The sequence below is a fragment of the Lissotriton helveticus genome, chromosome 3_1, assembly GCF_964261635.1.
Source record: "Lissotriton helveticus chromosome 3_1, aLisHel1.1, whole genome shotgun sequence".
Classification (NCBI taxonomy): Eukaryota; Metazoa; Chordata; class Amphibia; order Caudata; family Salamandridae; genus Lissotriton; species Lissotriton helveticus.
The window spans coordinates 972,302,802-972,329,115 of record NC_136061.1 but is presented as its reverse complement, the minus strand read 5'-3'; the positions used below and the strand labels follow the sequence as shown (position 1 = coordinate 972,329,115).

Below are 26,314 nucleotides of genomic sequence, written 5' to 3'. Positions count from 1 at the left end.
AGGCTGCGTTATCGTGGTGGCCCCCAGTAAGGAGTGGGAACTTTGAATGAAAGATGATCTGCTAGGGTCAAAGTCTGTATTTTTTCCAAGTTATTTATTAAATTATTTTTTGACGAGGAAGGCGCACAAGAATACTACGCAATGTAACATTGCCATCAGATATTTGTGGGACCGTTAAATTAAGCATAGGGCGAGTACAGATCAAAGCATAGGCTCTTTGTTCCGAGAGGGTTGTCCCCTCAGAATTACAAGTTTGGTGTTTCAACTGGAGACCTGAGATGCTGAGTACTTGCACCCGCACTTGAGGTAATGATGCCTGGGCTATCAGTAACTCTGGCGGGTGGAATTACCGGGCTGATTCTTGGCGTATTCGGACTGGAGCCCATTGTCGTGGTAAAAAGGTATTACGTACTTCAGCAAAAAGAGTTTAGATTTCACTGCATCTCCTACCAAGGTGATAACCAGTTATAAAGTGGTTTTCCAAGAGAGTAGACTGAGCTTGCATTAAACTGGAGTCTCTAAGTAAATGGGAACAAGACTTAACAAAATCCCAATGAATCTGACTGACTGGCTTAGAGTCTTTCCCACTGAAGGGTATGAGTGAAAGAACTGGTTATAATGGCACCCGGCACCCTCCCATGAGTAAGAAAAGAACTCTTGGGTGTTTTTTTAATTCCTGTCCATCCAAAAGGTATCCTGTATGTATTCATCTTAATACCAGTTTCAAATAAGCTTCGAATGAACACCCCAACATCATCAAGAAAAGGGGTTAATCCCACTTTCCAAAGCACAGTATCAGAACCTCAGCCATTGACTTCCATTTCTAATTCTGTGTAACCCTTTCTGGAAGCTGAGTCCAACACAATCACCAAGATGTATCTAGTTGGATAAACAAGGAGAAATGTTTTTTCCTTGAATTAGGCTCTCAGGTCTAACACTGAAGGTAAGGGTATAGCCTTTTGCACCAGTTCACAAACAGGTTTAGAGATGGAAGAGTGGAAACCAGGGCTGGCAAGCCCAGCCAGAGCAAAATTGAGGACAATTAGTACAACTTCTGATTTTTTTTTTGACGTAGTTGGAGAGTGGCAGGAGAAGAAATTCACATGTATGCAATATATAGTTTCCATGTCAAGTGACCATGAAGGCATTATCTTTGGAGCGCCTATTTGTTTGCATTGAGTAAGTGAATCCTATACACCTAGGAGTTCTGGCTTTTAACAAACTTGATTTGAAAACAAAAATATCTGAAAAATTAATGGCATTTGGCTTAGCCGAACTCATGTGGAACTTGAGTGATTCAGCTGGTCTGCCTGGACAACGTTGATCCCAGTAGGATAAATTGTAACTTGGAAAAGAGGTAAAAAGTATAAAGAGTTAGTGCTTATAAGCATCACTGGATGGAGGGATTCAAACACCCCCTCTGAAAAATGATGGAAGTTAATGGCTCAAAAACCAGGGGGTCAGAGACTCAGCGGTAGTAGGATAATGTAGCATTGGTTGACAGATTTCACTGTCCATTGGAGTTGATGGCTAGTTTGTGGCATCGCTATGCAGAAAGCCTTAAGAGCGGGAAGCCTCTGGTGCCAATCTCACTACCATCTGATAACAGAAGTAGGATGCAGTACAGAAGATCATCCTTTGCAGAAGCAAAAAATTAACAATGTCATGCTAATTGGATCACCCCGATGAGGTGCTTCTGCTGAGACACCAAGAAGCCCGTCATAGAGAGAGAAAATGGCTTAAAATGGTTCTGTTTTCTTAAGAGTGGAAAAAAAAACACTGTCAAAAGCACAACCAGATTACATCCCTTCTGCAGCTGGATGCATCTACCTACCTCCCTATTTTATGCAACGGTACAGTTCAATACATTGTGTCCATATGCTTATTACCTTCTTTTATTGGCTGAAGGTGCCTTTTTCCCTTATGGTACGCCAGGATGTCTTGCAGAGATTTAAGACAGAGGAAGGATAGGTACTGGCTTGCTCCAAAATCACAATTGTATTTAGATGAGACCTAAAGAAGGAGCAGGTTGACATGGCTTCTTGGACTTGAAGGCTTGCAGACAGGCCTGTGCTGCCAGAGACAGTGCACAGGAGAAGGCACAGCTATTGTAGTTTACTTTTGAATACATTCCACTTGCACTACTGAAAAACCTCATCTGTAAACAGGTATGATCGATTTTTGCCATCAATCAGGTTATCCCATTATGTTGCCTGCATATTTGGTTCCAAGGAAACAATTCACAATCATGGCTGGCAGAAAGAAAAGTGGAAAAATTCCGAGGCATTTGAAAACACCTGATCATCAGAGCAGAGCTAGATGTAACACAGACCCTCTGTGGGTACAACTGGAAACTGAAGTGTATGGACACAGGTGGACATAGGACCATGTACCATCACGGGGCACCACTTGAAACCACCAAATGCACTGTGGCATTTGGGACCAGACTGACTAAGGCTCTTCCATGAGAGACTTCATAACATTGTGTGCCACAAAATAGACATCCCCTGCAACATCTGCACAGACTCCTTGTCTTTTTCCAGTTTCGTAGTACGCTCTCGCACCACAAATACAGAACTCCAGCCTTTTTGCCGTATTTCTTTCTCCCCCAGTTGCTTTTCAATTTTTGTGCTGTCTTGATCATGTTTGCTATTTTCCTTTTTCCTTTTAGGAAGAAGCCGCTGATGGTGATTCACCACCTGGACGAATGTCAATACAGCCAAGGTGAGGCATGTGGCTGGCTTTTGGCCTATTAGAAATTGTGGGCCACTGTTCTGCACCACAGCATCATCCCCAAAGGTGGGGACTGCCTCTCCTGCTTATGTGCAGGATGTATCTCTACTGCTCCTGTCTAGGGTCACTCTTACTGTTGAGAAGAAACAGCACCATCAGGGAAAGTGAAAGCTCCCCCCACACAAAGGATCTAGAGGACAAACGGCAACACCGCAAGCATCTCCTCATACCCAAGACAGCTTCCTGACTGGCAGCCCTGTGAGCTCCATTTCACACACATAGAAGGGGTACAACTGATACAAGTTACATCCCAAGCTGCTAGCTCCACAGAATAGATACAGCACAGGGATGGGCAGTGCAAGCTTCCCTCACACACAGGATAGGCATTTGTTTTACAGCAGTGCACGCTTTCCTTGTACACGAGGGACATCTTAACCCCTTGCCAGTATCTGATCCTATCAACGTTATAATTAAAAAGCAGTTGTAATGTACTTCCAAGCTTTTCGCAGCTAGAATATTATTTTGCAAACCGACCTATGTAGTAATAGGTCAGTTCGCAAAATAAGGATTCAGAGTGGGTTGCAATCCGACCTACCTAATTCATGTTCATTAGGTTGGCTGCAAATTGCAACTCATCCATCTGCCAAAACCACAGAAATTGTGGTGTGCAAAAAGTCAACAGACCCCCATCCCTGATTGCTTAAAAAAAAAAAAAAAAAAATAAAATATATATATATATATATATATATATATATATATTAAACATCAACCTGCTTAAAAAGCCACCTTTCTTTTAAAAATCAGCCTGCCTTCCGTAAAAGACGGAGCTACTTAAAAAAAGCTTTTCTTGTTTTAAATGTTTTGATCGCTGGCGGCTGCTCATCATCATGTGACCCTGGGCAAAAGCTCACTTAATCTCCCCGACGACCCCCAGCACCTTGAAACCTTAAGGGGTGATGTGTTTGTGCTTTAAAAATAGGAATTATTACGTCAGGGAGCAGCACCCTTAGTAAGAGTGCCTAATATTTTTAAAGAGCTGCCGCGGGCCATCCTTAAACTCTCTAGACATTCAGAAAGGTTTATATGGCTACCATCTACCTCTTGAATGCAGTTCTGATGTGTAGATGACAGGTTTTTGTTCAGGTACTTGGACAACTTAATGCCTGATGAAATCAGCTAACCCTGTCCCAATACCCAAAGCCATCCATCCGCAGAGGTGCCAGGCTCTGTACCGCTGGGCTGCTTCCCAGAGTCCAGAATCAATCAAGTGCAAGCTTAGTACTGGTCCCTTAGGTTGTATAAATGACTCTTTTATTGTTCTGTTGCAGCTCTGAAGAAGGCATTTGCTGCTGATCCTCATGTGCAAAAGATGGCCAAGGAAGACTTTGTGATGCTCAACGTGGTGGTGAGTGTTCCCTCTGAGAAGCATAACCTATTGAAATGTTAGTGTCTTAAAAGTGTATAAAGAGCAATCATTAGGCTACAGAAGTGTCACTTCAGTCACCCAACTACAAAGGGACATACGTGTCTTGGGAACGTACTTAATTACAGATTTATTAGTAAGATAAATTGCTTAGGTTTCACAATAGGCAAGGAAACTAAAGTTCTTGATACATATAGCATTCATCTGATAAAGGCAATCCACACAGCCCCAGAAGATCAAATCTCACTACTAAAGCAGTACAACGACCATGGTAAAGATAGCAGCCGCAAAAGTAAGCCTCCTCCTCTTTCCCTTCCCCACCTGGGAAGCAGCACTAGATCACCTGTATCAGAGCATCTGAAGCCAGCTGGAGGTCAGGTGCACTGCTTTCTACAGACTTGATAGGCAATATCTCTGGACCAGTGGGTCCTTCAAATTGTAGAAAGGGGATATACACTACCCCTTCCCACAGACCATTCCCATATTCGTCGTCTAAGATCCTTTTAGTCAGAAGACCATCTCCACATCTTGCAGCAAGGACAACACTGGAGTTGATGCCAAAGCAAGGAATTGGGCAGGGGTGCTGCTCTTGGTGCTTCTTGGGTATCAAGGAGGATGGCGGCCTTTGTCTGATCCTGGATGTCAGGGTGTTGTACCTCTCTCTCTGTAAGAAAATGTTCAAGATGCTGTCCCTGGTTTGGGTAGTTTTAACACTGGAAGTAGGAGCCTGCTTGGTGTCCTTTGACTTACAGAACGTGTATTTCCACAATCTTATCATAACATCTCACAGAGGCTCCTGCAATTTGTGGTAGGGCCCATTTGATAGCAGTTAGTAGTCCCCCCATCTGACTTGACATCAGCACCTCGAGTCTCCATAAAGGTCATGGCAGTGTTGATGGCTCATCTCAGGAGGAGAATCCTGTAGTCCCATACCTGGATGACTGGCTGTTTAAATCAGATGGTGTTGTATCCTTTGCTCTTTGCAGTTGGTAACATCCCAGTTTTTCAATCTGAGATTTTCGATCAACGTTCCTAAATCCAACATAGAGCTCTTTAAGCAAATCCTGTTTGTTGGGGCATTTCTGAATACAACACTGATCTGGGTCTTCCGTCTTCCATAGAGGATCCACAACAGTTGGGATTTCATTCTGATGTTTCAGAAGGGGACTCCAGTCCCGATTGGCCTATGCATGCTAGGTCTGCTGGCTTAGTGCATCCTCCTGGTCATGCAAGCATGCTGGCACATGAGGAATCTCCAGTGGTGCCTCTGCAGGCAATAGTTTCAGTACAGGGGAGATCTGTTAACCGCATGCGTGCGGGCGGAATTCCGCCCGTACGCTGAGTTTTTTTAAATCGCATGTTACGTGACGAGCTGGGCTCGTCATGAGTGTGCGAGGAGGCTACCTCATGACGAGCCCAGCACGTCATGAGCGTGGAAGGGGTTAAACACCACAGTGATCTCTCAGGGACATGCAGCGGATCTAGGAAAACCTATTGTGTGGGATGTTCTTTCACCCTACAGCTGTAGCCATAGCTCTGATTGATACTTCCTCTGTAGGGTGGAATGCACATCAGGAGGAACTGGATATCAGAGGACTCTGGTACCCAGAGGATCAGGTAATTCACATCAACCTGCTTGAACTGAGGGAGATTTGCTTGTGTTCAATGCCTTCCTCTCCTTCCATTCGTGGTCAGCCAGTCTCGATCTTCATTGGTAACAATTCTGATCCTCCATTATCCATCACAAGGAGCCTTCAGGGGCGCGTTTCAGTTGAGGAGGCATTTTCTACGCCACTACTTATTTCCTCCCATGCACTAGATTCCTTGTGTTTTGAAGAAGATTCGACAAGACCAGACCTAAATAATCCTCACAGTCCCAGATTGGCTGAGAGGAGTAGTATGCAGATCTCCTGTACCTCTCTCTAAGTCCCAGCTCTTTCTTCATCTCAGAGTAGACCTCTTCTCCCAGTTTGAGGGGCAAGTCCTGCTTCCCAATCTCTAGAGCCCCATCGTCAGGTTTGGAGGCTGAGCTGGGACACCTAAGTTCATTTCAGCGGCCTGGGGAAGTGCAGAAGGTCATTTTGTCTTCTCGAAGTGATTTCACAAAATGGTGTACTCTGAAAGGTGGAACAGATTTGTCACTTGGTGTGCCAATAACAATGTGGTTCCCTTAAGGGCTCACCTGTTGGGCATCCTCAAGTTCCTGGTTTCTTTAGCTCATGAAGGGTATACTTTAGGGGCGATTAAAAGGTTATTTGGCATTCTTGTTTTATTTTCTCTACCTTCCAGGCCAGCCTTCCCTTTTAAGCCACCCATTTTCTTCAAGTGTCTGAAGGGACTAGAAAGTTTCCTCCTACTCTAGTTGTTATTCCGCAATACTGCCTTAATTTGGCAGCAGAAACGAGGGTTTGAAACGTAAGGACAGCAGAGTGACATTGGAAGTCAGCAGGAGCAAAGCAGCTCTCCATGAACAGGTGAGACCGGAGAGCCCGCATGCTGACAGAAAACTATTCCTGGAGTAACTGTACACTATCTGTTAATGAACTACATACGCCAGTCGTCATGACCGTCCCGCCTGCATTGACATTCTCATGACTCACCTTGTATCGAGTGAATGTTGGGTCAGACAGCTTACGCACGAAGCAGCAGTGACTTGGTAAAAACGTTTTTTTTATTTTGGAGTAGCAAATGAGGGACACTTAGGAATTGGCCTTGGCCGCTTCTATCTGAACAGGTTATGTTGGGCAAAAGGCGCTCTGCAAAGTTGGGGGGGACAGGAAGATTTAGGTCCACCATGTAGGGAGGCATCGAGGGGTCATTTGTTGGGGATTTGCTTGGTTTTGCTTTTTATGAACTTGTTTCAATGTTTTATGTGTTGCACACTGTCATTGACATGGTCTTGATTTCCATGCCTGAGTCCTGCTTGTGGCACCCGGCCCCTCCCACCGCGGTCTGAGCTTACCCACTACCCATCCTCCATACACTCACTCACAATGATGACTTTGATGGCTCCTAATATTAAAATATTATCCTGAAATGTAAACGAACTAGTGGACAAACTCAAAAGAGAGGTAGTATTACAGGAGATGCATCTCAAGGGTAATACCTATTGAGGATTGGACAGGTGGGGATATAAAATGATAGTCCATGCTGGATGCACCACAGGATCCAGAGGGGTGGGCATCCTGATGCGAAAATCTCTGCCATTCCCAGTGCAGAACACTTGGTAAGATCGATATGAGAGATATGCTTCACTTTCTGGAAGATGGGAGTGTAACATGCTGAATATCATGTCAGAATATGTTCTCCACAGGCTACATGATGCGGCGTTCTCAGAGCTAAGTGCTCTCCTTTTACTACTCCCAGATGGCGTACTAATATTGGCTGGAGATTTTAATGCAGCTCACTGTGCGACTAAGGACTGTTGGCCTCCTTGGCAGACTGGATCTTCCAGTCGTCCTCTAGCTGACTTTTTGGTGGCCCTTGAACTCGTTGATATATGGCGTGTCCGCAACCCAGTAAAGCTACAATACACATTCAACTCGGGAGCCCAGGACAGCCTATCAGGAATTGATTACACCCTCACCCTGTCCCACCTACGCCCTCACTTTTGGAAGGTTTGTCATCTCGCCTGGGGAATATCTTACCACTCCCCAGTCTGCAGGGTTTATGGTGAGGCAACCACCAATGAGTTGTAATTAACCCCTGGTATCAAAAGGTTCCCCATATCCATGCGGAACTCTCTATAACTATGGAAAACTACTTCAAGGAAAATGAGAGTTCGGTAGACTTGACACTATGGGAAGCATGTAAGGCTGTTATAAACGGCCAGGGGTTCTCATTGATTGTGGGACATAAAAAGAAAAAAGGGCCCGTTCCCAGTAGCCTTCCTATTGAGCTTTACAAGCTTACAGCACCTACAATTGCTCCCCATCTCCTCAAAATGTTTATAGAAAGCCGAAAAGCGGGCTCCTTACCCAGAAAACAGAGACTGTCCAACATAGTTGTTACACATAAAGACAGCAAATTGCTGGAAGACTGTGCTTCAGCCAGGCCTATTTTGCTTTTAAATGCAGGGGTTACAATTTTAGCTAAGCTATTGGCCCCGCGATTGGTCCCGGTGGTCAGGATGCTGATCCATCCGAATCATCCGGCTTCATGCTGGGGCACAGAACCGCTCTTAATCTGCGGTGCCTACATGGTGTCTTGGGGCACAAGAATTTGTGAGTACGCTCTTGTGCTCTTGCTTGATGCAGGAATGGCCTTCGATGCCGTTGAGTGGCCATTTATCTTCGAGGTCTGATATGATTCAGCTTCTGCCCGCGTTTTCTGTCATGGTGGGGCTCCACTATACTGACCCTTTGGCTCAGGTAACGGTGAATGGAGGCACCTCATCAGTGTTTCCGGCTCTAATGTAGCACACGTCAGGTATGTCCATTCTCCCCCTTAATATTTGCCCCCTAGTCCTGGAGCAACTCGCGGCTTGGATATGCGGTGACCTCCTGATTAGAGAGCTTTGATGGCAGAGGACTGGAAGGATAAAATCTCCCTTTAAGCAGATGAAATCTTACTTTATGTCTCGGATCTAATTCACACCCTTGATAGAATTATGCATGTATTCATCCTGTTTCGTCAGTACTCTGGGTGTACCATCAATTGGAACAATTCCCTGCTCTATCTCCTTCACGGAAATGGACTGCATTTTCCCAGCATATGTGCCGCGAGTGTCGTTGTGGAGGGGTTCCGTTATTTAGGAATCTATATCACCGCAGATCTGGGCATCTTTCACGCTCACCACCTAGAGCCCTCTCTAGCATGTCTGCGGGGAGATGTTCAGCATTGGAGGGCTCTGCCTCTGTCGCTTCTGGGGAAAGCTTTTTTATTTAAAATGATAGAGCTACCCCATTTTCTTTATGCCCTTGAGAACACGCCCTACCCAGTCCCAACATCCTATTTCCAGACTATCGATCAAGAAACTAGAATACTACTCTGGGATGAGGGATCCATGAGAATAGCTGCCAAAAAATTGACAAGGAGCTGGTATGATGGTGGTATTGTGCTACCATTCATACAGAAATATTACTGGGTGGCACAACTCATAACCATGAACCACTGGGTTTACCTTCATGACCTGGAACCAACTTACTGCATGGATCTGCAAGCCATGCAGCCGGGGAAGTTACCGCAGGGCCATTTATTGAGTAGCACGTCTCACATCCTTCCCAAGTCCCACGGCAGTCACCCTCACTCTTTGCCACAAAACATTAACTTCACTGGGTTGGCGAGGTGGGATCACACTGGTCACTCCCCTGTGGAACAATGCACGACCAGGCACATTGGGGACACAGCCAGAATTTAACACATGGGACCTCATTGGCATTGCAAGGTTGGGAGATCTATGGACACTGGATGGAGCTATTCCATTCGCTGACTTGCAGGCTGAATATCAAATGGCACCCTCTGAGACCTACAGATACCTGCAAATCTAACATTCACTGCAAAGGGCATTGGGGAAAGGGGAGGAGCTCCCCGAATCATCTCCTTTCGAGGATAGACTATTTGACTGACAATAAGCCTAAAAATGTGGTTTCCCTTACTTACCGCAAGCTAATCAACAACTCACCCGAAACCCTGATGCAACTGCGGGAACACTGGGAGCGAGACCATGAGGACCTGGAGGGTGACAAGTGGCCTAAGGTTTTGGCATCCCCTTGGGAGGTGGCCTTATGATCTAGATTCAGTCTAGTGCAACTGAAAATACTGGATATGTGCTACTATGCATGCACTACCCTTGTGAAGATAGACAGGGCAACCACAACAATGTGCCTAAGGAACTGTGGCCAGATAGGCACGTTTTACCACATGATATGGAGCTGACCGGACATACAGGGGTACTGGCAATCAGTGGTGGCTTGTCTGAATGATATTTGTGGGAGTAAAATGGAGGTCTCCCCAAAGTGGTGTTTGTTGGGTAGAAACTGACCTCACCTGCATGAACCAGATCTGGATGACTGAGGCGAATGGTGGCAAAACGCAATATTGCTCATGTTTGGAGAGCTAAACAGCTGCCGTAACTGAATGATTGGAGGTGGATATGGATTGGTGTATGCTTGCGGGAAGGGTGGTCTATGAGAGCTGGGGCTGTCCAGGGTAAATTGACCAAAATTTGGGGAAATGGAACGATCATAGGGATGGATTATGCCCTTCCTCTGGAATTGCGGAAGCTGATCTTTAGGGCCAGGGCCCCCCAGACACCACTAATGTTCAGTAAACTGTTTATGTGGTGGGGTGGTGGTGGGGGCAGGGGTCGCTAGAAATCACGAGGAGAACGATTTTAATTGGTTGTGTCTTGAAGCTGAACTATATCATGTTTATTTGCAATAAAACGATTTATTTAAAAAAACACACACACACTACTGTACTGCGGTATTATAGTCAATGCCTGAATCTTCAATAAAGTTTATAAGCTGGATCATTGTTTGATGGTGAAGTTTTATTCAGCTGAATGACAGAGGCTCCTGGAGATCCAGCAAGAGGTCTGGCAAGAAACTCTAAGCACAGATAATTATAGTATTTTCCAGCAATGGAAATGTTCTCAAGCAGAATGTGCATTCATTATATGAGTAAACACTCCTTCTTGGTACACTGATAACTATTGTTAAACAGTGCACTCTTCCAACCTCAGATGCAACCTGAGAAGCACTTGCCAGAACGACAACAGCATAATCCACTCCCTAGTCTCCTTATGCCATCCAGAGTTGACCTCGGCATACTACCTTTAGTTATTAGTCACTGAAGCTCGAGCATGTATTAGGGTGGAGCAATGTGTTCATGTGTATGGGAAAAATGGAGATGATTTAGTTGTTTTCGTTTATGGCCTACGTATCACATTACGGTATGCCAACTTACCTGTAATTTCGGGGCAGAAGTATCACATTGGTATTTCTGGCCCCCTTAGAAGAAGTTCCTTAATGGGCAGCCTTCTTAATATAGAAGTTGGTTGAGATTTTAGGTAGGAATCATCTCTTATTCCATGTCCAGATCCTCACTCAATTCATAACAGATTTTAGGAACGTTTCATCACACTTTACTGGCATGGGTTAGAGATTTGCGGTCTTCACTATGAAAGTTTCCAGTTGCGAGTTATCATAGACTCAAGGCCAGTGCTTAGTTTGGAATAGAATGAGAACTGGTGCCCAAAGCCCTTCTCAGAAACAAGTGGCCAAGGCTTTTTTCGTTATAACACATTTTGATTAGGTTTTAAATCACCAAATAAAGTACAGATACAGACGCATTTCACTTACACAGTATAATCAGCTTTGGAAAAAAATCACATCAACCAGTCAATCCATAGTAAGCCCCTCCCCACCTCCTCCAGATCTTGTCATGCTTCAGTTGATAGCCTTGGGCAATGTTAATAGATTTTTCATGTTGAGCGCACCAGTCCACTCCGCCCTCCATTCTGCTAGGGTTGAGGAGTTCCATCGCCGAGCAACGCACCAGTCCACTCAGTCCTCCATTCCGCTAGGGTTGAGGAGTTTCATCACCGAGCAACGCACCAGTCCACTCCCGTCCTCCATTCAGCTAGCGTTGAGGAGTTCTATGACCGAGCAACGCACCAGTCCACGCCCGCCCTCCATTCCGCTAGGGATGAGGAGTTTCATCACCGAGCAACACACCAGTCCACTCCCGCCCTCCATTCAGCTAGGGTTGAGGAGTTCCATCGCCGAGCAACGCACCAGTCCACTCCCATCCTCCATTTGGCTAGTGTTGAGGCGTTCCATCCATGTCCAGATCCTGAATTAATTCATAACAGATTTTAGGTACGTTTCATCACAGGTTACTGGCATGGGTTAGAGATTTGCGGTCTTCACAGAGCAACGCACCAGTCCATTTCCGCCCTCCATTCAGCTAGTGTTGAGGAGTTCCATCACCAAGCAACACACCAGTTCACTCCCGCCCTCCATACCACTAGTGTTGAGGAGTTCCATCTTCGAGCAATGCACCAGTCCACTCCCGCCCTCCATACCACTAGTGTTGAGGAGTTCCATCGACGAGCAACGCACCAGTCCACTCCCGCCCTCCATTCCGCTAGGGTTGAGGAGTTCCATCACCGAGCAACGCACCAGTCCACTCCCGCCCTCCATTCAGCTAGGGTTGAGGAGTTCCATCGCCGAGCAACGCACCAGTCCACTCCCTTCCTCCATTCAGCTAGTGTTGAGGCGTTCCATCCATGTCCCCATCCTGAATTAATTCATAACAGATTTTAGGTACGTTTCATCACAGGTTACTGGCATGGGTTAGAGATTTGCGGCCTTCACTATGAAATTTTCCAGTTGCGAGTTATCATAGACTCAAGGCCAGTGCTTAGTTTGGAACAGGATGAGAGCTGGTGCCCAAAGCCCTTCTCAGAAACAAGTGGCCAAGGCTTTTTTCGTTATAACACATTTTGATTAGGTTTTAAATCACCAAATAAAGTACAGATACAGACGCATTTCACTTACACAGTATAATCAGCTTTGGAAAAAAATCACATCAACCAGTCAATCCATAGTAAGCCCCTCCCCACCTCCTCCAGATCTTGTCATGCTTCAGTTGATAGCCTTGGGCAATGTTAATAGATTTTTCATGTTGAGCGCACCAGTCCACTCCGCCCTCCATTCCGCTAGGGTTGAGGAGTTCCATCGCCGAGCAACGCACCAGTCCACTCAGTCCTCCATTCCGCTAGGGTTGAGGAGTTTCATCACCGAGCAACGCACCAGTCCACTCCCGTCCTCCATTCAGCTAGGGTTGAGGAGTTCTATGACCGAGCAACGCACCAGTCCACACCCGCCCTCCATTCCGCTAGGGATGAGGAGTTTCATCACCGAGCACCAGTCCACTCCCGCCGTCCACTCCCGCCGTCCATTCCGCTAGGGTTGAGGAGTTCCATCACAGAGCAACGCAACAGTCCATTTCCGCCCTCCATTCAGCTAGTGTTGAGGAGTTCCATCACCAAGCAACACACCAGTTCACTCCCGCCCTCCATACCACTAGTGTTGAGGAGTTCCATCTTCGAGCAATGCACCAGTCCACTCCCGCCCTCCATACCACTAGTGTTGAGGAGTTCCATCGACGAGCAACGCACCAGTCCACTCCCGCCCTCCATTCCGCTAGGGTTGAGGAGTTCCATCACCGAGCAACGCACCAGTCCACTACTGTCCTCCATTCAGCTAGGGTTGAGGAGTTCTATGACCGAGCAACGCACCAGTCCACTCCCGCCCTCCATTCCACTAGGGTTGAGGAGTTCCATCACCGAGCAACGTACCAGTCCACTCCCGCCCTCCATTCAGCTAGGGTTGAGGAGTTCCATCACCGAGCAACGCACCAGTCCACTCCCATCCTCCATTCAGCTAGTGTTGAGGCGTTCCATCGCCGAGCAATGTACCAGTCCACTCCCACCCTCCATTTCGCTAGGGTTGAGGCGTTCCATCACCGAGCAATGCATCAGTCCACTCCTGCCCTCCATTCAACTAGGGTTGAGGAGTTCCATCGCCGAGCAGTGTCCCTCCTAGCCACCACTGTGGTGACACCCACAAATGTTAGGTCAGCCCACCTCATCAACCATACCCATCCGGGCCACCCTGGGGTCAGATCAAGGACTCACTCCAAAATCCGAAAGCTCATTGCACACTTGCAGCCAGTACACAGATATGATGTGGCAGCCCTAGACTACATGGTAGAAATCGGTCGGGCGCAGAACTAAAGAAAGCCGAATGGGGAATCCTGCCAACCGGCCAAGGCTTTTAAACATTGGTGCGTAAACTACCAAGACTGCGTAGTCTTGAATCGACACCATGGTTCTTCCACCCACTATTTGACAGTCCTCTGGCCCGTTAAGTCATGCAGGTTCCTTTCTCCCGTAACAATTTTTGTTATTCTTTCTCTACTTGCTTATTTTCTCTTTGTGTGTTTTTCCCTCTCTTGCTCACAGTTAATGTCTGATGAGGCGGTGCCCCACACCAGAAACCACAAGCTCAAATTAGCACTACGCAAAGCGCAGAGTATCTCAGTTTGACAGATTGGAAATAAAGATAGCAACTGAATGCCGATTATCACAGGTTTAAAGTATAGGTTGTTTAGACAGATACAGAGTACAAGTATGGATTGGCAGACATTCAATAACAACTGTCTCACGGTTGTGGTGTGGATTGTCACAAATTCCAGCTATAGTTAAATACAAATTTCAGATGTGTATTGTCGCATATCCCAGGCATATTTAGTTTCCAAAAAAGTGTTATTAAAAATTCTTAACACAGTCTCTCAAACTTTCAGGCTACACAGTCACGGATTCCAGGGCTTCATCTGTGCAGACAGTGGGCATGGAAATTTATTTTGGGGATCAGCAATGGTCTTTTTTTCCAGCAGGCCTTGATCCAGAGCAAGAGAAAGAAGGGCAGAAAAGGAAGAGAGGAAAAAAGAGGAAAGTAGGATAAAGGTGACATAGGGCGGAGGATGGGATTAAAAAACATAACATGCAAGCGTGGGATAGACAGGAATTGTATGGTGCTGGAATAAAGACTCTTGAGATGAAATGTAGACTGTATAGATTTGCTTTTCTGCAATCTCGACATTTGGCATCCCTGTCAGCAGAACCCCATGGAAAACTTTGGATCCTTGCACTTATTTATTGTTATTAATGAGTCACTGATAACAGGGCCCCACTGTCACAGATTCGGTCTGGGGGCTGATGTGTTAGGAAACGAGGCTGAAGCAAAGATTAGTAGACTGAGAATCAACTCGCACAGGAGAGGGGATTTCTCGCATTACCGAAGGAAAACATTGAACCTGTAATACCACACTTGGGATCCAAGGGAGTAATTCCCACCAGAGAACGTATCGCTCCCTATCTGAATATTCAAACACACAAAAGATGCACTCTGCTAAAACCGGTGTTGTGTACCAAGTACAAAGGGAAGGAAGCTTTTTTAAGGACGAGAACCCTCACTCACCCAAGGGTGACGTGCTTCATCATTGGGCTCCCTCCGCACATCGGGCAGCAGGGTCCTAGATGTGGGCTATGACTCTCCACCGAGTGTAGCGGGTCGAGAGGAGCTGAGATATTGTTTTCAGACAAAGGGATGCCACAAAGTGGTTTAGGTGAGTGAGGGGGCAGAGTGCAGTGAAAAAAGTGCAAGATAGGTTACAACTATCTCAAGGGCTCAATGTATTTATTCAGTAGTGTCCTTAGATAGGATTCAAAATAAGAGGACAGGAGGTTCAAAACAAATATACCCCCGTAAACTTTGAACCTGCTCAGAGAGAAACTTGATGTCCTCCCATAAGTGCAGTGCAGGTTTCAATATCTGGACACCTCCAGGGGTGTTTCAGCTTATAGAAACAGGACATCTGCCCAGTGTGTATTTAGTAACCCTTGCGATGCAGATTTATCCAGACACAAAGGTTGGCAGGATAACAGGTGGAGCAAAAACCACAAATTCTAGCAAGAAATCAGAATAGCAAATGTATGAAACAGAATGAAGGGGAAAAACAGACAAAATGGAATTGAAGACCAGGTAAAGAACAGCTATGGAATGCACAGGCAAACTACATTGTTGCAGCAATCCAAGCCAAAGGATCAACTGCTAGTAAACATGAGGGCGCAGTTCAGTAACCCGCTGACAACCTGCATACAGAATATTTCATCCGGGAATTTTGAATCCTTCTCAAACAGCACAGCTCCCTTTACTTCAATATACAAAGAGCAGAAGACATCTCAAGCATACAGTAAAGTATTGTGGTATATTATATGGAGACAGATTCTAAATCTTGATCGGGCTATGGGAAGGGATCCTCATAACAATGTGAAATGCAAAATCACAACTTTCATCTTTTTGTGCCATCTGGCACAATTAGAGGTCTTGACACCAGATGCGAGGCAAACTCTCCATCAAGCCGAAGGCGCCCATTCTGTTCTGCGATCTCGTAGCAAATCCTACATCTTGTGGTTTGAGGGAGAGGATCCTCCATCTTGTAGCAGCAGATCCTCAATAGCTTGGTGTGGGATCAGATGCTCTGTCGTGGTGTGGAATGCTGAAGCACATCCTCCATCTTTGTCAGGAATACACAAATAACAATATCTTTTGTAGTATCTTCTGGATGCATACAAGCAAGCCAATGACATAACCAACTTTCCCCCCTAACCCTGATGTCAGAATTCTTGTATCCTTCCTTCTGGTTAATAACTTCCGGAGGGCTACTCGTGATATTCAATCCATCCCTGCGGTTAGAAGTCCAGAAAATGGGAGATCATCATAATAATTTTACATTGGTACAGATGCTAGAACTCATATGGTGGTTGCTAGTCTGCCCGTATTCTGTGTTGTCTTGCAATGTTACTATGTTTAGTGTTGGAATGTACAGAGCGGAGTGTTTCAAAACGACTGTTAATAATCTGTAAAGAGACACTTCTACTTTTTAACCTCCAGAAAATTTAAGGGCATATTCTGATCATCTAACTGTAGCCACATAACCCTGAATTTTGCAAATATAGAATAAACAACTCAACTGTGGGTGCCAGTGCCAGGGAAGTCCAATCACAGGGAGCCAGAGGTACTGTGGAATGCATATTGATTCAAGGTTTTCAGTACAGGGAGGATACTTCCACATTATTTACTGCAAAGTTACACCTTAAAATGCTCTAAGCAATTCTCGTTCTAATCACCGCTCTTCTCTGGTCCCACAGCATCCCATCACGGACACCAACTTGGCACCGGATGGTCAGTACGTCCCAAGGATCATGTTCATTGGTGAGTTTCTTCTCAGCACCTAAGAAAGAGTGATCTCTGAGCAACACAGTTGATTTGTTAGCAAGCTGCGATGCCCCCATGCACATATTATGTGATGGTGTCCGTTTGCAGAGGCCACAATTACTGAACTTATTCCACCTTGCACGCATAATCTCTCTACACATGTTCTCCTCAATGCCATTTCTCACAAAACTACCAGAAGTACTGACATAGATATTCACTTCTGGTAGCAGTTCAAGAATAGGGTTGCTGAGGACAGACTAAACACGTACTCTATACTCTGCATCAGATACGTCTGGTCATTAGCGAGTGTTTATTACAACAGGAGTACCCATTGCAGATATCAACCAGCTGCAAATTACTTATGAAAAGTGGCCATATTTGCTCACTAAAAAAATCTCCATAAAGAAGACAGCATACTGGCACCTGGAAAGCTTTGGTGGCTACAAGCACAGCGCTAACCCATCCTTTCCAGGCTACTCCACCCACTGGCAAAACTACCTCTTAGTCATTCACTCGTGTAGCTTTAATTCAACCCAATCTCAATAACACAATGGCTGCAGCTGCTTGCAGTCATTTGTTCAAGGAATATACCACCATGAGGGGCAGAGGGGCAGAAGGACAGCTTGGTAAACACGGTAGGGAATCCTCTACCTCACCATTCTGGTTTCTTTTTCTTCACAATTGTGTCTTTCTCTTGAAGATCCATCGCTGACTGTTCGCACCGACATTGCAGGCAGATATGGAAACAAACAATATACCTATGAGGCTGATGACATCCCAGAACGTAAGTCGAATCTGGTGAATAATTCCTTGATTGATCTGGGTGGTCGTTCCAAAAGCAATGTGCTATAAAAGCTACAGCTATGAATGTCTGGATCACAGTGCACGAGGGCCCCATTAGTAATATTCCTATTTGTTATAAGATGCTATAAACCAGTTTTATTACTTGCGATGAAACGCTTTTGCTTCCAATCTATAGCATTCCCTCTGAATTACACTCCATTCACAGAACCACAAGGTTGGATAGCAAAATGCGAGGCTTGTGGGAAACAAGCATGAGCGGTGAGGCTTGTGCCCAATGACTAAAAATAGGGATGTTCTGTCAAACGTTTTCAATGAACTTGCATACAACAGAGCTCAACGCTGGGTTGTGTCAAGGAGACAATTCATAGAGAGGTCAGAGAAAATTACTTTTTTTGCAATAGGTGGTTTGACCGCAGAGGTGTTGTTGGCTAGTGCATGTCTTAATATGGGTTTGGGGACTAATCAGTGTCTACCGCTTACTGAGCTTCAGTGTTTTCTAGGCTTGTGGAGAAAGCATTTTGGAGCTTTCCCATGAATGCACAGTGATTATGACCAGCCCAGCTGCTTGCAGAGAAACATCTTCAGTAGAGATAGAGTATCAAGACTTACTTCTGATTACAAGCCTCGCTCCAACCTTTTGGGCTACTTAGAAGTACGGAAAAGTAAAGGGTGGTGCAGTTAAAACAGGAGTCAGTGGTAGATCCTTCTCCTGCTGGTGAAGTTACTATAGCAGGAATTAAGTGGTGAATGCATCAAAGTAGGTGAGGGGTCGCATAGATGAACTGACCCGATCCCAGTAGGTATCCTGCTGCCACTATCATTTCAGGGTGACTGGTAGGCTTTTAACTTTGGTGCTGGTGCCTAATTGACTACAACTACATTTGATCGATAGGGAGTTTGGCTTTACTTTTAGCAATTAGGAAAAGTTGGTTGTTCTGGAGCAAACTTATGTTAGGAAACTGATGGAGATTATTAATTCAATGGCAGACGGACACATTTTTTAGAGCCTGCGTCTGGCTGTGAACGTTGGTAATAGGTCAGTCGAGGAGTGTGTTACAGTCCCAGGAATCATCTAAGCGTCCATGGCCACCACTGGTCTTGCGGAAAGCAGATGGTGAAGAATATAGGTGATCCTAGAGAACCTTGCAGGTGTGTGAATGAGACCTCACAGTGGCTGGACAGGAAGGGGCTTGACTTCCTTTACTGTGGTCAGTGGGAGAAAGGTGGAGCACAAGGTGACCTCTGCTACTTTGGTAAGAGAACGCATGAGTTTGCCATCACCGACGTTTAAGGCTGTGCTGGGATTTGGTGGCTTAGTAACTGAACTGCTAGCAAGCTGAGGGAGGGTTGGTGTTCGCTTTCAAAGCGTCTTTAGCATGGGCGCCGGGCACATACAGGAGACACCTGGCCTGCAGTTTGGATCCTCTCATTTGTGCTTACTAAAATAATCCACAAATGTTTACTTTTCCCATTCAAAAACACAATGTAGTAATGAAATGTTAAATTGTGTGGCCAACAGCATTATGGCTTCTGTTTTCATTATGTCAATTTTCTGTGCAGTGATCACCAGCATGAAAAAGGCGAAGGTCCTTCTCCACACCGAACTCTAATGTGCCAGCGCCCCTGGTTAAGCCACCATCTGCCAGCAAGAGCCACATTGTACAAGCGCTGGGAAGAGATGCATGAGAAGCAGCCTATGAAGCCGGTCTACACAAAACCACCTACATATCCCTTGCAAATGTAACCACTGATGAGGCACAACCGTGGCAAACTTTCTCTTATGCTGGTTCTTTGTCATAGGGACCTCCTCTCCCACCAGCTCCACCTCATGGCCCCCCCAGTAAAAAGATAGAGAACACCCATCACCCCATACATAACTGTGCTGCGCTGTTCAAACCCAGCACTATACACCCAGATCTTGTTCGAGCGTGCACCCCCTTTGGCACCAAAAAGTTTCTGGACGCATTCATATGCATCTGGACTTTTTTTGTGGGAGGAAACGTGGTCTTGTACAACTCTTTGCCAGCCAGTGTGTTATATAGACCCCATCCTTGACAGAGGGTGACACACACACTGCTCTGGCAGCCGCCGTACGCAGACCTCCCTTTGCAATAGATTGTAAATAAACCACACTGGGCAAGTGGTCTCAGATACACCCCCTTCGGCAGGAGTTGTACTCACAACACTGAGCAAAGATTGTACATATGTAACCCAGGGCAGGGGGGAGCAAACAGTCAATACCCTGGCCAGGAGGATGCTACAATTGTTACTGAGAGCACTTGTACAGGCAGCAAGCACCCACGGCTGGGGTATCACCCACAACGTCCAGGTAATTGTCACATACATACAGGCAGTCTCTTAAATAAGTGTGTAACCTCTTTTCACCTCTGTATCGAATATCCTGTTTAAGAACAGAGTTGCCCAATTTCCGCTCTTTTCTGTTGTGGTCTTTAGTCGAAGGACTTCTTCAGGGTTCCAAGGTGATCTGCATTCCAACTAGTCTTTCACAAGCAATGGTGCCCGCGGACTCCAAACCCCATACAAGGAATCTGCCACCATATGTGTTAGATGATTTTTTTTCTGCGTTTATATATTTCTGAAAAATAAAGCTGAAAAACAACTCTGATGAGTCGGTCTCTTCCTTCTGCAGTCAGTGAGGTACTTTCATCACCCTGAGAAATACCGGTACTAAAGTTTCCTTTCAGAGAAGGTTTTTCTTGAACGCCTCGAGCCTTTAATCAAACAAAAACTGTATTTCTGCATAACAACTCAAAGATCCTACAAAGTACGAGTGCTCAGTTTACAAAAACATAACACAGTGACCAAGGGAAAACTAATATTGAGAGAAAATATGAAAAACATTAGAAAGTGCACTTATATTAGCTCCAAATCTTAGATACTCAAAGTCACATGTTCATAGTTTCAATTAGTTAAAAATGCAGGTATCAGCCCTACTCTGAGAAACATTCGTAAAAACGTTAGTGTGTCATTGTGCCTCCTCTAACCAAAACAGAGAACCAATAAAAATCGATTAAAGGACTTAATTAATTATGAAGGAAAAGCCAAAACGATTCATGCCACATTTCTCAACAGAGGCCGTCAGTCAAACAAAGAAAAATGTACAGTATTTGGTCTAATATTATTTGTTTTCCTCTAAAACCGGTAAAAGCAAATACTTTTGGCTTACTCGTGAGTTGGGGCAAAAAGTGCACCTTTCTAAAACCACATTCAATTCTAGGTGGGAAACGAGATCTGTTAGTAGCAATTATAAGAAACGTCAATCAAAAAAGACTGGTATCTCTTATTCTCAAGAAACATCCGCTTTTGGGCACAGATGGTACACCTTGTCAATACTGCATCATTTGCCCACATGGTCGGATTTAAAAAAACATATATTTGTCAAAAAGAACATTACAGCATCCTTTAAAACAAATCCTGAATAGACCTACGTCATTTTAGCCTCTGCAATGACAAAGCATGGAAAGGTGAACCCTGAGTTTCAGCCTGTCTGGTTCGTGCAAAACTTTCCACAACTTTCCAATGGAGAATCTCTAAAATGGAACAGATAGAGCGCAGGCCAGTGTTTGTGCAGAGTGCTTGGATAGGCTCAAAGGAATGCAGCTGTAGGAAAATGAGCAGAGAATTACACCTATATTCTTCACACGCGTGAATAACAAGAAATCAACCCCCATAACATCTAAGAAAAATAAGTGTTTTCCCCCTAAAAACAACTAGATATAAACGAAAAAAAAACAATTCAATGGGATTAAAGTCAGTTTTTCCTGGAATAAGGATGCAAAAATCAGGCTGAGTGGCACGGATGAAACCATCTTATGTTCACGACTAGTTAGCATCTTTTAATGCTACTTTAAAGCCTTCAATAAATTGTCAGCTTTTAGACCAATCACACACACTACTTTTAAAAACCTCATTCACCCACACCCAAGCAGTAGATACGTCTATGCTGAAAAACTAGGGCCTTGATAATTTCTCTCTTGGGTGCTGTATCAGATCTATAACTGTCCAAAGTCCAGTCAATCCTAAAGGGTTGACGACCAAATCAATGAATCCGAATAAGGAAGAAAACAGCAAAGGAGAGCAACCCTGACACACACAGCAACAAGGATCCCCTCTAACTTTCGTGGTGTGATTAGTTTTTAAGTCCTGGGGAAGAGGACTCCCCTGGACTGAAACTAATCCCTCCCATCAAAGTTCAGTTGAGAAACATGTGCTCCACCACCAGAATTAGAAAATTGCATTGGATTCCTACAAAAACAGGGGCGAGTATAGCTCCAGGACAGGGAGAGGGGTGTATTGTAGCAGGGAGACACATCACTAAGTTTATGGGTAAGGGAATTTGATGATACTGGTAAAGAAAGAAAAACTGGTACTGAGAAAGGAGAATTGAACATTGGGACCAGGCAGATTCAGACACATGCTGAGGCCAGGAGAGGTAACACACAGAGAGAATACACAAGACACTGTGGCAGGGGAATTTACAACTATCAGGAAGACACATGTTAGGGCAGGGTGACCAACATATCGGGGCGCGGAAAACAGATAGTCTTATGCTGGGTCATGTAGAGACATACATAGGGATGGAGAAACATGCACACAGAAAGGGGGAAGACCCCAGGCTTATGGATACACTGACACATCGACAAGGAAATTATCTAACCGGGATCAAGGTCAATCATGATAGGAAGACCAACATTGGTACACTGCCGCACAGTCAGTGATGACGTTAACACCGGGGGTGGTAGCAACCACCGCTGGATCAGAGAGACACAAATTTGGAACGCGACATGGACAGGAAAAGCACACTTGTTAATAGGGAAAACAGGTACCATGTGGCAGTGAGACTCCTACTCTGGGGTAGGCAGATACACTAACAGAAAAGGAGCAAACACTCGCACTATAGTAAGAACACCGGGACAATGGGTTAGGAAGTACACAAACCGATACAAGACAACTGGGCAGAAATATGCAACGGAGCAAGGAAGAGACCGAATGGAGAAAGGGAGCACAAAGAAACGGACAGAAAAAGCATGTACTAAGGGGCACAAGGGAGACCAGCATGAACACTAGGGCAGGGGGACATAGAAAGAATCATGGAATAGGGAAATACAAATGGGCGTACAGCAACAGGCCGGTACGAATACGGACTAGAACGAAAGACCGAAGGGTTGACACCGGATGGGCTTCAAAGTATGATGACAAGTGGCAACAACACACTGTTACTGGAAATCCTGTGGTGGGACAGGAAAACAAGCATACAGGGAGGGGCAGCCACATGCATTGGGAATACAAATATTATGACAGTATATTAGGAAGACACCCACATCAAGACAGGAAAAACACCAACACCAGCAAAGGTAGCCACAGTCGGACCGTGCACACACCCAACTAGGAGTCCAGCTATGCACGGACTCGAGAGCAGGCATAATGTTAACCTTCACAGAAACACACCATAAGACCTAAATATTATCCAAAAAAAGGTAAGCCTTCTCTTCTTTCACCGCCTAATCTCTTTAAAAACATTCCCTCATTGAAGGAAGTTATTCAGCTTCAATACATTAAATATAATCTAAACTCCTTTTCTTCCTCTGTCCCCCATCAATGCCAAATAGCCCCTGATCTCCAAACTCCTGTAATTGTCTGCATCCTAACACCAGAAACCAGTGTTGAGTGCACAATGTGACTGTACAGTTGAACATTTTGTAAAACATCCCATTATCCTGTATATTTTTATAAAAATCTACTTCCATCCTATTGATGACTACAAACATATCCGGTCTCCTCCCACTGCCAAATACACCTCCCTTCCCCCTTTTCCCATATTCTTATACTTTCACCATCCGGTATTGCCTTTTCTGGCTCAAGTCGGCTTGCATATGCTGTTGAGTTATCTAAAGCGCTTGGATGGCTAGGTTCGGATAGCATAATACTCCAAATAAAATAGAACTCCTATACAAAACCCAAAGGAGACCTCTCCCTAGTATTCGATGAAAAATGACCTGTACCACATACCATACCATGCCCTGCCATAATAAAACCCAGCAGGTCAAGTCTACTTACTAAGGACTTGGGACTACTGACCCACACACCCCAACTCTAGGCTCACAGTAACACAAGTTAGGGGGAAGATAGCATTCTCCTTTTATGGAATTACCCACAACCTGCAAACAAAAGGATGTATAGAGAAAAATGTGAATGGGGCATAAGAAAATGATGCACGCCTCATGACTGAACACAAAGCACCAACACTGACCTATTGAGAGTTCACAACACACAATCCCCACCAACTAATCCCCCCATCATTACAAAACCCACAATTTAGTAGAGAAGATCTGCACGCTGAAGACACTCACGCACACAGAAGATGCAGACACACATACCCAGCTGAACTCAGGATCCAGTGATCTTACACACAGGTTGGGGAGTGGCGAGGGAATGCAACGCCCGATCCCCACCAGCATTCTACAAATGAGACTTTGCCCATTGAGACTCCCAACATGCAACAAAATCAGCTTAAATAAGGTGTCAGTGAGTCTTCTTGAGGTTGCAATGGTAGAAATCGAAAAGATGGAGTCAGCGAATGTGGAAAGTTGTAGCCCATTCACACACCTTTAAATACAATATCAAGCATGCGCTCGTATGATGTTTATTTTGTATTTAGATGTTGCTGAAATTCTCACTAGATGAGGCCTTTGATGGAAAATTGAACTGGTTCTGCACCAAAATTACACCCCAAGGTATAACAGTGGGTAAGAGATGAGTTGAGGGCTGAGTCTTGATACAGATGCATGTGCAAACACTGAAATTGGGTCCGTTCTCTTCAGAAATGAAATGCAAACAACTCAGGATGAACATTGTTCACTTTTCAATTGCAGAAGAGGAATTCAAACCTGAACCAATTCTTCACTCTATTATAAACTTCAGTGCATTTACAGGCCTCAGTATCATTGCTTGTGTGTTGTAAGACTATCATTCTGCAATATGCCCTACTGGAGTAATTAAACATACATACCAGTCACTTTTTTCCATAAAATTGTACAGTGTCTTATACTTGCATCATGTACGCATGTCTGGCTCCTCTACCCTATGAAAGGAACTCGTATTACAGGTGTATACTAACTCTCTGTGGATGGGACAGTGGCCAGAAAAGGCAGCAACGAAAATGTATCTCAGGCCTATAAAGAATCCATCCATCTTCTGAAGTTAGTGCCTGGTCTCAAGAAGATGGTGTTATTTGAAAGTTTTTTTTCCTTTCTGTAACAAACACTGTAGAACTGAAACACTACAACAACAGAATGGTGGCGTGGCATATACATGGTTATCAACAGATTCAAAGTACACTCCAAAAATATGAATTCTTTCTCAACAATGTTTAAGTGGTTTATATATTACCTCTGTACAAATATGTATACATTTCTTTAACATTGTGACGAATAGAAACAGCATAGTTGGTAATTGCAACAGTCTATCTTTGGCACTGGTTGGAACACATATGCAAAAGCACAAGAAACCAACCTTACTAAGTAAAGAGAAAATGCTCCTTTGCAATTCCGTTGCAGTGCCCAAACGTGCGGGAATTGTAATACCAAATTACAGTACGCGTATTTTCAGTTCATTTGGAGCTCTGAAAGTGCGAAGTTTCGAGGCGTCTCTGCTTGTGCATTTACAGGTGTGTGCAGTGCATGGCAGCCTCATTCCAGGAAGGCAATGGTTGAGTCTATGCTCTTGCTTTTAGACAACTTAACGCCATCCCCTGGCATGCGTATGGAAAGACTAGTAAACTTAGTCGAGTCCCCAATAAGCAACAGCAAGTCGTATGTAAGAATTGACTTACTCAATTCAATTTAAACATCAAACTCTCCCCTTCTGACCCCTTTACAGCACTGATGAAGTCTTTTGTTGGAAGCCTCCTTCTATGATCTCCAGTAAAGCTGTGGGTGAGCTTATGTGCGCTTGAGCAGTGCAAAGCAAAGGAACTTCTTGGGATTATTTGTGACCCGCCAGGATTTCTTGGAATAACCTACCTACTTTTCGAAGGGTGGTGTTTCCTGAGGTGATGGGATTTGGAGAAAAGGCCTCTCGAAACCAGGTCTTCAATGCTTTACTGGAGAACAGGAGTCTGGGATGATGTCTTGAATGTCGGACCAGAGTTGGGGACACAGTATTTCCCTAATTTCAATTTTCACTCGGGTTACCCAACACATGGTTGCAGCTAGTGGTGAAATGGGGATCCGGCTTTAATAGACATTACCTGGTAAAGGTTTTGCGGACCGTATTTAGTATTTTTTTTTTAAATATTTTTTTATTTTTAGTTAAACATTGTAAACGTGACAGCATTGCATGAGTTCGTTACAGCAGATATATAGTTACTGTTAGCGGGTAAAATACAATTACAGCCATTTTCCGATCATAAATATCGAACATAATATTCTGAGTACAGTATAACCTTACTACACATATCTTGACCAGTTCCACTAGTCCGAATCTTCACCCTCCTCAGTGACACATGGTGGTTCGCAAATATTACCCCTGAATGCGTTCCAGG

The 26,314-nt window shown here is 44.8% G+C and overlaps 1 protein-coding gene across 1 annotated transcript in view; it reads left to right on the top strand.

The window, feature by feature from the left end:
- The window catches only part of LOC144823150 (anterior gradient protein 1-like), a 34,062-nt gene extending 13,690 nt beyond the window's left edge, over window positions 1-20,372 (top strand). Inside the window, exons 4-8 of the mRNA XM_078681403.1 lie at window positions 2,672-2,724; window positions 4,062-4,138; window positions 16,881-16,944; window positions 17,648-17,731; window positions 19,312-20,372. Coding sequence (XP_078537529.1) covers window positions 2,672-2,724; window positions 4,062-4,138; window positions 16,881-16,944; window positions 17,648-17,731; window positions 19,312-19,361 — 328 coding nt within the window. The 3' untranslated portion in view covers window positions 19,362-20,372. The remainder of the gene's footprint in view (window positions 1-2,671; window positions 2,725-4,061; window positions 4,139-16,880; window positions 16,945-17,647; window positions 17,732-19,311) is intronic.
- The last annotated feature ends 5,942 nt before the right edge of the window (window positions 20,373-26,314 follow it).